The sequence below is a fragment of the Hydra viridissima genome, unplaced genomic scaffold (assembly GCF_058129835.1).
Source record: "Hydra viridissima isolate aposymbiotic clone 2 unplaced genomic scaffold, HvirCarnegie_v1 scaffold_6, whole genome shotgun sequence".
NCBI lineage: Eukaryota > Metazoa > Cnidaria > Hydrozoa > Anthoathecata > Hydridae > Hydra > Hydra viridissima.
Window position 1 is genome coordinate 5,119,305 of NW_028324305.1, and position 13,136 is coordinate 5,132,440.

The 13,136-nt window shown below is 31.7% G+C and overlaps 3 protein-coding genes across 5 annotated transcripts in view; all 3 read left to right on the forward strand.

The window, feature by feature from the left end:
- The first annotated feature begins 3,943 nt into the window (after nucleotides 1-3,943).
- Nucleotides 3,944-7,825, forward strand: LOC145189910 (uncharacterized). 3 transcript variants are annotated; one of them, XR_016453323.1, is made up of 9 exons: nucleotides 3,960-4,121; nucleotides 4,268-4,341; nucleotides 4,660-4,827; nucleotides 5,050-5,442; nucleotides 5,578-5,889; nucleotides 5,991-6,032; nucleotides 6,129-6,179; nucleotides 6,316-6,983; nucleotides 7,076-7,241. XR_016453323.1 is itself a non-coding variant. In XM_090090320.1 (8 exons), exons 2-8 carry the CDS (start codon nucleotides 4,269-4,271, stop codon nucleotides 7,381-7,383), a joined length of 1,347 nt encoding a protein of 448 aa, XP_089946446.1. In that variant the 5' UTR covers nucleotides 3,944-4,121; nucleotide 4,268; the 3' UTR covers nucleotides 7,384-7,825. The 3 variants fall into 3 exon arrangements, 2 of the variants coding, with proteins under 2 accessions (XP_089946446.1, XP_089946445.1); XM_090090320.1 differs by lacking the exon at nucleotides 6,316-6,983 and having other exon boundaries at nucleotides 3,944-4,121; nucleotides 7,076-7,825; XM_090090319.1 differs by having other exon boundaries at nucleotides 6,316-7,825.
- Nucleotides 4,628-13,136, forward strand: part of LOC145189778 (programmed cell death 6-interacting protein-like) — an 84,387-nt gene continuing 75,878 nt past the window's right edge. Inside the window, exon 1 of the mRNA XM_090090316.1 lies at nucleotides 4,628-4,640. The gene's annotated coding sequence lies outside the window, so the exon portion shown is untranslated. The remainder of the gene's footprint in view (nucleotides 4,641-13,136) is intronic.
- Nucleotides 8,340-9,397, forward strand: LOC145190230 (Friend leukemia integration 1 transcription factor-like). The gene has a single exon (XM_080067044.2). The coding sequence runs from the start codon at nucleotides 8,340-8,342 to the stop codon at nucleotides 9,318-9,320; it is 981 nt and encodes a 326-aa protein (XP_079923170.2). The 3' UTR covers nucleotides 9,321-9,397.

The window sequence follows — 13,136 nt, forward strand, 5'->3', positions numbered from 1 at the left end:
AAATTATTTTTTTACAAAAATTTGGAATGAAAAGTATATTATTAGAACTTATAAATCAGAAGTGGTAATGATTTTGCCATTTCTTTTAAAGCAATCAAGGCAAATCTTATTATATGGCTGGTGGGTGATTCCTATTTTAAATTGTTCTTTGTTGTTGTTGTTGTTGTTGTTGTTGTTATGAGCGTTGTTAACTTTAAAGAACATTGAACAAGTCTCGGTAAGAAAAAATTCCAAAAAAAAAATTAGACAACAAAGTTAAATTGATAAAAATAAAAAGATAATTTTAATGGTTATTCAACTAAATAAAGCGTCCGAAATCTCATGCACGTAATTAAAGTTTTAGCCGTTTAAATATTGTTTTATAATAAATTACACGCCACTGGTTTTTATAAAAACACTTATAATTATACAAAGTGATACTTACGCCATTAACTGTTATAAATTCAAAAGCAGGCGATACGCATTTTTTCTTATTTTCATTTTTTAAACTCTTGCTAAATGAGCTTATTAGTAAAACATTTCACATTGCATGTTTTTTAAGTTTGATATAATTGGAAGGTGGTCGTATTATAAAACGGGGTTGAAACGAAACAACAAAGTATTTCTCAAAGACATACAGACACCTGTTGACAATTATTGTAATTATAAAGTTTATTAAGATTTGTCCTCCATAGACGACAGGCGTCAGCATGACGTTGAATTTACATTATTCCTCTGAGGAAGTTTTATAGGCTCACTCGGAATGAAATGAGGCGAATGGCTTACCAACTATCAGGAGGGAAATCAGCAACAATTTTTAATGACGAAATGGCTAGGAGGGTTTAGTTCGACCATTTTGTGGTGATATGTTATATGGAGAAACTGAATTTCGACCATTTTGTGGCGATATATTCAAGAGATGTAAAATGGAGAAATTTGAATCCAAGATGGAATGTTTAAAAACAGTGTTTTCATATGCGATTTCTGTTCATAAAGAGATTTTTAAAATTTTGCATTAGTTTTTTTCCAAGGCTTATATTTGTTTTCTACGTTTAAGATAATATAACTATAATAATAAAAGCAATTGTACTTAAAAAAAAAAAAGTTTAATTTATTTTTGTTCCGTATTACCAGACCAAACTTTTCGATTAGTTATAGGTAATCGTAACCAATAAAATTCGAGTTTTTTACAGGAGAACTAAAGCCACCTGCAATTAATGTTTAGAGTTACCAAGACTCTAACAAAAACCGATAAAGTTTTTCAAAAAAATATGACGGGTGACGAAGACATCAGTTCAAGTTTTAAAAGGAAGTTTGAGGAAGAAAAATGACTTTTTCGATGATTTTTAACAGTTTAAAAGTAATTATCATTCTTCTCTTACTCATCAGGGAGTCTAATTTTTGATAAAATGATTTTTCAGCAATTATTTAATAATTTGTCTAGTTTAATTGTTTTTTAAAAATGGCTTGAAATGTATTGAATTGATCAGCTTTTTGAACTACTTTAACCCGCTCAACATTTTCAATCAGTGCATTTGAGCGGTAAGGTCTGCTGCAGAAACTGATTTTTTATGTTATTTGTTCCATTGATTTCTGTATTCAATTTGTCGTTAGCACATGTTATAGACGATTCATTTTTCAGGACAAATTTATTGTTTTGTTTTTGAACACATTTTAGTTTAGGTTCCAGGTCTACCACATAGACATTTTTTGGCATTATCTGTACTGCTTGGCATATTCAAAGCCTTTCATATGTTTAATCAGGTAGTTTGTCTTTCGTTGAAGTCAGTAGCCTCCTTCAAGAACTTCTTCAGAACAAATTTTGGGTTAAGATAAGGTGGGTTAACGAACATCCCCTTCATGTCCAGTGGTTAAACTAACATAATGTGGGGTAATAAACATATCCTTCATGTCCAGTGGTTAAGTTAACATAATGTGGGGTAACGAACATGCCCTTCATATCCTGTGGTTAAACTAACATTATGTAAGGTAATGAACATGCCCTTCATGTCCTGTGGTTAAACAAGACAAAGTAAAGCTATTTTTACCATGGTAGAACTATTTATTGCAATAATTTGTAGCCATGCATAATTATTCTTGGGAAATGCAAATATCTGTACAACTCATCTTAAAGTTGTTTTTTTTTTTAAATAATACGTTCAATTAGAATACGTTAAAGAGAAACTTCTAAACAGAATTGAAATATTGAAAAACAATATTTCAATAATAAAAATATTGAAACTATTATATAATTGTCTAAAGTCTTTTAAAAAAGCTGACAGCCACAATTCATTTGTTACTGATTTTTTTAAAATTATTTTGTTGATGCCGTAGTGATTCAATTTAACACCGTCCGTCAAACAACAAAATTTTTTTTCGTCCGTCAAACAACAAAAGTGATTCAATTTAACACCGTCCATCAAACAACAAAATTTTTCTTTTAAAGATATTTAAAATGAAGTTTCCATATTTGTAAGGATATTTATAATGATGTTTCAAATATTTTTGCTAAATTCAAACTACGGTATAATAAAATTTAAAAAAATCTAAATCCATTTCCAATGCGAAAACTTTACAAGAAGAATTAAAATCATTATGAGACTTCTGCTCTAAGAAAAAAAAGTTTAAGTCAATTTATTAAATTGTGGCCTGGGCTGTATCACAGTGATATCTTTTGTATTTAATTTACTCTAACGAAAAAAAACTAATTTTTCTAGTGAAATTATTCATGAAATAGAATATGTAGATCGCTCCTTCACTCATGTTTATCCTGAACAAAGAAGTGAAAATTGAAAAGCCGCCAACCAAAACACTAATATCAAATTTTTTATTTGAGTGTAACTAGTAAAATGAAAAAAAAAAAAATTGTTATCTGCTGTTGATAAAAAATATGATCACATTTTCGTTAAATACTAATAAAAAAAAAAATCCTGTTTACATGAACCCAAAAAAGCTCACCAGGTCAAAAATGTTTTCAGAATAAGTCAAAAAATGGTTTGTTTTTTTTTTGTCGTCAGTTTTTATAAATTCTCATGTTCAATTTGAACGTAAAAAAAATTCTAACTTTTACTTCAATTTATGCAGATGGAATTTTGATTTTAGCATTTACCGATTTTTTCTGATGATTTAAAAAAGTTTAAACCATTTCATATTCTGAATTTTGTATTAGTGACAAAGACGTTGAAATAGAAGATAACGAAGGTGTTGCGGAGAATACAGTTTGCGGAGATCTTGATATACATGATGACAATCTAGTTGATTACAGTGTGAGCAAGTGCGCCTTTCGTTTAGCCCAATATGAAGAACGGCTTGGACAAGGTTTCTACGGGAAAAGTACTAAATTGTACGTCAAATGTACTAAATTGTAGTATGCAGTTGTTAGCAGAAATTAGGAGTTGATTTTTCAGCACTAGAACTCAATGGAAAACCACAAACAGGCAGTTCCAAATGGAGGTTTTATTTGATCAAGAAAAGATTAAAGAAATCTTGTGCATGAGGAACTTTAGCTAGCTTATATTTTAAGTTTAAATCTTAAAAAAAACTTGCTAGTTCTTTTAAGAACCTTTGAAAAGCTTACTTTGTTAAAAAAATATTAAGTATGGTGCTAAGAAGGCGATACAAAGGTATGATGATCCTCAAAAAGAACTATATAATACCGCTAAAGAACTATTTTGGGAAAGTTTAATTTTTGCTTTTGCAAAATCTATCTATTATAGTGTATTTTTCAAAGTTTTCCTTTGTTGTTATTGAAAAACAAAAGTGCTGGGAAAAAACTGAAGAAATGAATTTTTATTTTGATTTAAATATTTTGGGGAATGAAATTAGCTAATTACCCTTAAAGAAACAGAGATTATACTTTTAGGCTTCGTAAGTTGTTGTCTAATTGTGTGAATCTTCCCATATTGACTCATGTGCTGGATTATCCAACCCATGAACAAATTTGCACGGTTTACTGCCCTCGATTCTTTTATGCTGAAGGTAATAATTACAAGACGACTTTTAAGATGATCAACCTCTCTGTGAGTTGTGAAAAAGTTAAAGATAAAAAATTAAGATAAAAAATTCTGATTGTTTACTTTAAAAAGTTATTTTTAAAAACATTTATGACGGAAATATATTGGGAAACGTAGAAACCTGAAAAGGTATTTTTTTGTTTGGTTGAACTGTAACTTTTAATTTTTAACGTCACTTTTATATTTTGATCGTTCTTCCCCTACTCTTTTAACTATTTCATAAATTTAAAAAAAATTTTAAAACGTTTATTTGTAATTATTAAAATATCTTTCAGAATGATGCCATTAGCAGTCGTTGCTGTTATTCTTGCTATTCTTGTGGTGCCCAACGATTGCAAATCATCACCAGGTACGCGTTGCCTTTTTTCTAGTAGAAAAATTTTAGGCTAAATTTTTGTAGTTAAATATGAATGAATTTAAAATATTTATTGTTTTGATAATTTTAATATCCTTAGTATCTGTTTAAACTTTTTATTCTTAACGCAATGTAATTCGATCGAGGTTTTGTTTTGACAATGAGTGTATAATTAATATGTATAAAAGAACACCCAAGCTAAGGTGGGTCTTTTTTACATTCCCATTAATACCAAATCTTGTTTTGGAAAATAAGCCGATAGACTTTAACCAAGATTAGTAATGTGTATTAAGGTAGTTTATACCTTTTCAGGAGTTAAAAAGACTAAAGACAAAGATTTGAAGATCAATCACCCATATTACAATGATCCCGCCGCTCCAATGAGAGCAGTATATGGTCAAACTGTCGAAGAAACAAGTAAAGAGTTAAATAAAGCGATCGATGACGCGGTAAACGAAGCAAGCAAAAATGTCATGTCAGGTATCTATCGTTGTGTTATCTTTTATTTATTGTCGTGCTTTAAAAATGCACAAAAAAAGGACAAAGTAGGACAAAATATCCAAATTTAAAAAAGAAAAAAAAAAATGAAAAAAACATCCAAACTATTACAGCCTATAATAACAATAAAATGCCATTGCAAAATTTTCATGAGTAAAACCAGTCTATTTCGTGTTTTTAACTCACATTAAATATTGATTTTAGATAATGGACCATTTGAAATTCAAGCGAGCACCAAATCAAAATCCGCAAAACATTCCAAAAAAGCAGGCATTCATAAAAATAAAAAACTTCAAAAAAAATTTTATCAGAAAAAAGTTAAATCAGATGATGAAATGTATTTAGAAGAAATCAAAAGGGTTCTACCGAAAAATGAAGATTTTGATAAAGAAGACACTAAAGATTCAGAAGCAGCTCTATTCACGGATTCAACTTCTACAAAAAAATCAAAATCTAAAGCATTAGAAAAAATATTAAATAAGTCTAAAGAAAAGCTTAAGAAAAACGCATCCCTTAAAAAAAAAGACAAAAAAAAAGGAGCGGATCTTGAAGAAACCGAAGATATCATTGAAAAAGTTGGCGAAGAAGGTGAAGAAGGTTGGTTGATCATTTAACGAGACTTAAACGATATATAAAAAAGATTATTTTATTTTTTTCGAAGTATTTATTTTTAGAAGTACTTAATTCAAATGTTAACAAAAAAAGATACATTTCTAAATTTGTTTTTCTTAGCGCCGACAACAGCTGAATACGTTAATCAAGACCCAGAAGAAACAGGATCACCTGAAGACAACACTGGTTCTGAAGAAGACGAGGAACCAAGTAATCCCGAAGTAACGCCTTCAGCTTCAGCTAACGAAGAAGCACCTGAACCTGAGTCACAAGCTGAAAATGCTCCTAGCTCAGACGGTAATGCTCCTTTACCTGCTCAAGCACCCCAACCACCTGTCCAAGCACCACAATACCCTGGCGAAGCACCACAATACCCTGGCGAAGCACCACAATCAGCTCCAGCAGCTCCTCAACCTGGTGCACCAGATGATGGTAAAACGTTTTTTTAAAAACAGCCTGAGTAAAAAAATGATTGTCTGTTCAAATAATTACAATCTTTATTGCCGCACTAACTTTTACTAAATCTTACATAGGTAACCAGCAGGATCTTAAAAAGTTACTTGACGAAAGCATTAGTAAGTACACTTCTTGCTAGTTTTGTTTTTCTTCTTGCTTTTAGTTTTTTTTTTGTTAAAGTAGGAAATTTAAAATGTTCAAAACTTGTATTTTAGGCAATTTGATAAAAGCGAACGCTGCAGTCGAAACTCTCCTCAAAGCCACAGGTAAACATATGAAATCTTCACGATTAGTGGTCTTTTAGGTTTCACAACAATTGCAGTAGGTTTTGTCAATACAAAACACTGCATTCACATATTTTATTGATTGTTTCAACATCGTAAAACGTGTTCACATATTTAGGTGGAAGTGCCCCTCCAACCGAAGCTAAACCAGATATTCCAATAGAAGCTAAACCTGAGATGGCACCACAAGCTGGATCAATGCCTAATCCTTGTTGTCCACAATCACCACCTGCTAATCCGTGTCAACCATGCCCACCACCCCCACCTCCACCACCCCCACCACCCCCACCTCCACCACCCCCACCACCCCCACCACCCCCTCCTCCTCCACCACCACCACCACCAGTATGTTGTCCGCCACCATGCCCACCTCCATGCCCTCCCCCACCACCATGTATGCCATGTCCTCCCCCACCCCCTCCACCCCCTCCCCCACCTCCCCCACCCCCACCCCCACCTCCACCTCCTCCACCCCCTCCCCCACCTCCTCCACCCCCACCACCCTGCTGTCCCCCACCTCCTCCGCCCTGTCCCCCACCCTGTTTTTTCATACCACCACCACCTCCTCCATGTATGCCATGTCCACCCCCACCTCCTCCTCCACCACCCCCACCCCCTCCACCTCCCCCGCCACCAGCATGCCCAGCATCATGCTCTCCAACATCTTGCGGTTTTGGCTGTCGTAAGAACTGTTGTGAATATGTTGTAATAATTCCGAATGGCGGCTGATAAAAATATTTTTTCTAAAGTAGTTACTGTGGTCAGAGTTGCTAACAGAATGAAACTGTGAGTGCAGTGTTTGGTGTTGAAATACATTTATACTATAAAAACAGTTTTTAAAAATCAAAAGAACACGTTTATTAATATACATCTTTCAGATTACCGTGATCGTGTACTTCCGACATTAACTTATCCGTGTGACACTTGTACATTAATATGTTTACCCGGCTGTGATCAATCATGTTGCCCAGCTAAAAACATTCAACAACAAAGGATCTTTCCACCAGCACCTACAATGCCTATATTGCCACCACCAGATCCCCCAATGGTTTTACCTCTCAAACCTCAGCCTCCGGTTATATGTTGTGATTCTGTGACAATTCCTTTATCAGATCTTGTCTGTACAGGGCAGTGTCAAAACCAAAACTGCATCTACTGCGACAAAACTTACCCACAAACCTTCTAAATAAGTATGATTTGCTGGTTTCTGAAAATCATTCGTGCTGTTAACTATTAATCTAATTTTGTTGCTGTCTTAAAAGTTTATTTCCATGTAATAAATTGTGAGTATCGATATGCGTGCATTTCTTTTGTGTTGTTAAAGTTATGGTGTATTTTATACTTAAGAGATTTAAAATTTCTTTTTTTTTTTCGCATTACTTTTCTTTTTAGAAACTGTAACTATTTTCGATATCTAAATTATGTTAACGACTTATTAAAATTTTAATGCAGTCATAAAAATATAATTACTAACAAAGAATACATTTTTATTCGTGTCCATCGCCATTTCATCAAAGATAAAAATTTATTTTTTGTGCTAATGAAATATTGTACTTTAAAAATACTATTTGTGAAATTAGAATATGTTAAAATAAATTAGGTTATATTGAAAGATAATAGTAAGAATAGTTTTTCTTTTAATTTCTGCTAGAGATGTTTATGGTCATTTTCCTAATTTTTTGTATATGGAGTTTCTTTTTTAAAATTAGAATTTAAGTTACTTAACTAATCCTTAATGAATTATATCATTATATCATATTTATCATCCATATCGTCAGAGTGGATGATTAGATTAAAACCTTGGCGTAAAAAAACGTTATTTTGGTAGCAAAAATATCATTAATTTGAGAGCTTAATTATGTAAAAAGGATTAGTTTACCTGCTTTTTTTTCCCAAGAAGTTGTTATTATGATTTTTTTAAACATGCGAAGACGTAACAATACTAATTGCGTATGATTTTCTTTTATGAATATTCTCCAGGGTCCGACGGTATTTCTGTAATCGATGAAAAGCTTTTCTAAAAAAAATGTGATTAAGATATGCGATTTTTAAAATTTTGTGAAAGAGACGATAATGTTAAAAACAGATTCATTTGCATAAAAAAACGTTAAAAAAGTGTTTTTAAACAATGCAATTCAAAAAATGTTAGACACTGAAGATTCATTACATCAGTGTACAAGGCTGGAGTTAAATGATGTTCCGTGTTCGAAACTCGACAGCGGATTTAAAACCGATCACTTTAAGATTGATCATGAAACAAATACTTTAAATCCAAAAAACGAAGCGAAAAAAACATTTGAGCTAAAAAACAAACTGGCTGCATTTATGCCACTTGAACCACAGTTTTGGACAAACGAACAAGTCCGTCATTGGATGCAGTGGGCGGTTGAAGAGTTTAGTCTTAAAGATGTTAATGTGCATGCCTTTGATACGCTCGATGGAAAAGCATTATGTAAACTGACGCGTGAAGAGTTTCTTCGACTTTCATCAGCGTACGGTGGGGATATTCTTATTTCATACTTGTGCAGGATACACAGCAGCTCGATAAATTGTTTTCAATTTCAAGATGTAAGCTACTCATTTTTGACGGAACCCTTAAGTTATCCATTTCATTATAACACTGATTACGTGCCTCCTACATTTAGTTGGTATGATCAAATAGCAACCTCAGGAATTTCGAGTCCTCTCAGTACTAAAAACAAGAAGATGCTGCAACATCAACATTGTTATTTAAATAAACCAAATCTATCTAGTAATCAAATAAATACAGGGCAAATTAAGCTATGGATATTTTTACTGGAGCTGCTTGGCAACCCAGTGAATTCAAGCATTATTCAATGGACCGGAGAAAATGGGGAATTTCAACTAAATGACCCCGAAGAAGTAGCAAGAAGATGGGGAGAACGAAAAAACAAACCGAGTATGAATTATGAAAAGCTTGGCCGTGCATTGCGTTATTACTATGAGAAAAACATTCTGTCTAAAATTCATGGAAAACGATACGCATATAAATTTGATTTAAGGCTTTTATCAGACTTTAGAACTCCATTTGACCACACCTCTAACAATTATCATGATAGCACAGTTTGTATTTTTCCACTTGTTAAAGAAATCGCCAATTGACTACGGGTTGTCACTTTAAGCAATATATACAAAAATACTTTTCATATTTATATTTTAGGAAAACTTTTGTAATCGAACGGAATAAATAAATATTTTTTCATGATTACTGTTTCAATTTCTACTGTCAATTTTTTAACTTTCCGTTTTAAGTGTTATTCGAGGGAAATTAGATATCAGAATATTAGATCAATGACTAAAATACACTGGAAACGAAGTTGAAAACTTTATTTGTCATAAAAGCATATTTGTGCAACATCAGAAACAGTTTATATCTACTCTTAGAAAAAAAAGTTCTATAAATGTTTGAGAAATTTATCCATAACAAAATTTCGATCCAGAAAACTTGTTCAACTTAACTCAAGCCGACATTTTAAACATTTTCGAAATTCCGTTTTTTAACAAAATCGCGATCAATTTATGAAAAAGATAATAAAGTGTATTACTTCAAAAAATCCGATTATAATAAAGTGCAGAAATTTAGTGAGAACTGATATAGGAAGATATAGGAGAGAGGATACTAATCACAGTTAGTTAGAGAGATTTGTCAAATTCTCCGAAATACTTTAACACTAATTAAACTCTCATCAAAGTAAACTAAATTAATATACCTACATATTTAAAAGAAGCATATGGTGTTAAATATTCAAAAACATTTTTTTAAATAATATTAAAAATATTAACTAATGTAACTTTTAGTCAAATGAGTAAGTAATAATCAATTTCTATAAATTAAATTACAACTCTAAATGTTAAGAGTAATATTCTTATGTAAAATTGAATTATTAGGTTTCCTTTTTGGTACTTTTTAGTTGATTACTTGGTTGATATTTGGTACTAGTTGATTACTATATATATAGTATGGTTGACTACTTGGTAGACTATTTAGTATTAATGTTGTTTTTAAATTAAAACTGCTAATAAAGGAAAAAAATTAAAGGTTATTGTAGGAGTCAAGTCTTTTCTGATAGCGAATTTAATTGGCCTGGATTAAGGCAGAGCACTATGGGACAAAAGTATACAAATTTTGCACAAAAATATTTGTGATAATTATTTTGTTTGTTTATGCCTGTAAATGTCATTACATAAACCCCATATTGGTTTTCATCAAAATATTTGCAAAGTTGGAGATTTGAAGATTGTTCTTTGTCCTAACAAAGGATTTTGTGGGTTGGTTCCTTTCTGTATAACTCCATCCAATTTTCAATTTTTTGAAATGTTCTCAATAAAAAGTAAATGAAAAATAGTTTGGGTTTTTTATTATGGCATTAAGAATTATATTATAAGATATTATAGGTAGGTAGATATTGCAGTTATTTAATAATTAATAAATATGCAAAACTTACTGCTAAATATCTAAGTCTATGTCTTCAAAATAGTCAATAAGAGAACGTTCATTTAAATCCATGAAATTTGATTCCTCAGTTGTAGTGTCCCAATCAGCTTCTTGTTCATAATTTTTAAATAATAGGAAATTTTTGACAGCTTCTGATACCTGATGTTTAATCCTTTTCATTCTCACATCCAGTTTTGCTGAAGACACTATAGGGTCCGATGAATCTAATGCTCGATTAAATACATCGAGCAAATTACTTTTACGAGAACACTTTCGAGAATGATATCTTCGATTCTGCCTATAGTACTTATTACAAGATTCAGCTCCCTCTTCACCAAAAAATCCAGGTGATAATGGTAGTGTCATAATGTTTTTTGAATGACAAAGAATTTTATGAAGAGAGGCAGGCATGTTGAACCATTTATACTTACTAATAAATAAGGAATATGTATCATGGCAGAAGGACCCAAATTTTTGAAAGAAAGAAAGTCCAAATGTTCGTGACAATTAAGGGCAGCTAGAATGGTGCTTAAATTTGATACAAGTTCATCATCTAGTTCTAAAATTTTAGCGAGATCATGAGGTTTACTGAAAAGTCTCCGACATAAATTACCAGTTGTTGTATTTCCCTGTCCGCCTTGACATGTTCTATCAATTTTGATCTTAAAGAAGTCCTCTACTTTATGTTGAACTCTGTCCTTCTCTTCAGCTAAAGCTTTTTTATTTTCCTCACCTTTAACTTGCCATAATTCTAACTTTTTTCTGTATGATAAATTAAGCAAGCAATTGAGAGTGTTGATGGTTGCATGCAAAGGCTGGCAACCATAAATAAGGGACGAATCACCTTTTGGCTTAAATTGATCATTATCAAAGTTTAGCAAGTTGTTAAAATGCTTTAGTGTTGATTTACAAATGGGGCAGCTTTGGGAAGATTTATTGTCAAGTAAAAAATTTAAAATTTTCCCATCAATTAAAGTCGGAAAGAATAACGATGAAATATTAACTTGCAACTCTTCTCCAGTATCTGTTTGATATGGAGCTAAGTTTTTGATGTCCTCTTCAATTTGTTGGAAGGTTACCTTAACATGTTCCATTGTTTCTTTAGTAAATTCCAGAGACAGGGGGCGCACAAATCGAAAAGATTGAGGAGTAGGATTTTTCCATAAAATTTCTCCATCTAGCTTACTTCTTAGCTGTAATGGTGTCATGGTAACTGTAAATAATGAGTGGTCAACTATTAATAAACCAGATGATGACGCCTGGTGATATTCAATTTGACCAGTTGTTCCATCAGCACCGTATGCGAAGATCATTTCAGCATCAATAACACTTTTATTTATCTTCTTCATATAATTCACAATTTGATCTTCTTCTAAATAGTACAATCCTCGAAATTGTGTGACAAGATAGTGATTTTTTTGAAGTTGACACTTTCACATCAGATGATTGGATTTCATCTGGACGACATTTCTTCTTTGCTTGAGAGACTTCAAAATATGTTGGAAAGATGTTGACATTTCTACTTTTCATTTCAACTCGTAAATTTTGGTATGTATTTTTCAATAATGAATTATCAATAAGAAGATTTAATGCCTCATCTGGCGTCATCTTAATTGGTTTCTGTGTACTGATTTTACTAAGAAGCTCCTCTGCATTATCAATATTATTAATGACTATCTTAATCAATTGTTTCAGGAATTTACATCCTTTTCTATGTGATGCTGTTTGAACAGCTTTTAGTAATACATAAATGCATAAATGTTCCCGCCTGATATTGCCTACTTTCGCACAATTCTTCTAATAATTTTGATGGTCGTCCTCTTTTTCTTAATGGTGATGTTTGGCATGGTTGAGCAAAATACACAGGAGAGATCACAAATTGTTCAGAGTAAGTGGGATGATGGCGCATTAGATTTGTAGAATCATAATTCCTTAATCTCCAATGCCGTGAGAAATTACTTTTAAGATTATTCAAATCTTCTTTTAATGTAGTAATTCCACTTTCAATTAATTTTTTATTGTAAAATGATTCAATCTTTGTAATGCATTTTGAAAAACTGATTTCAACATTTTCTTTAAATAACAATTTTCCAAACTCAAATTTCAACAAACTGATTGCTGCTGTATTTTCACTATTTTCGGTCATCATTAATGACTTTTATGAAATGCGCAATAAAAATTAATTATATGATCCTTTAATAAAATTGGTTTAGATGAATGTAAGTGATAATAAATGTCACAAGATAATTTACTGCTTACTCATACTAATTGACCTTTACTATACGCGTGACTACATATGCAAACATTACCAAGAATTCTACCCTAAACGCATAATGACTTAATTTTATTTAAAAACTAGTTATACTTAAATAAATATTTTGTGCATGTAAGCTTTCAGAAATAATATTTAATGCAAATTATAAAGTTGATCACATGTATGTATTAGCAAGGTCGTAGACAACTTTTTTTTTTGATGTTTGAGC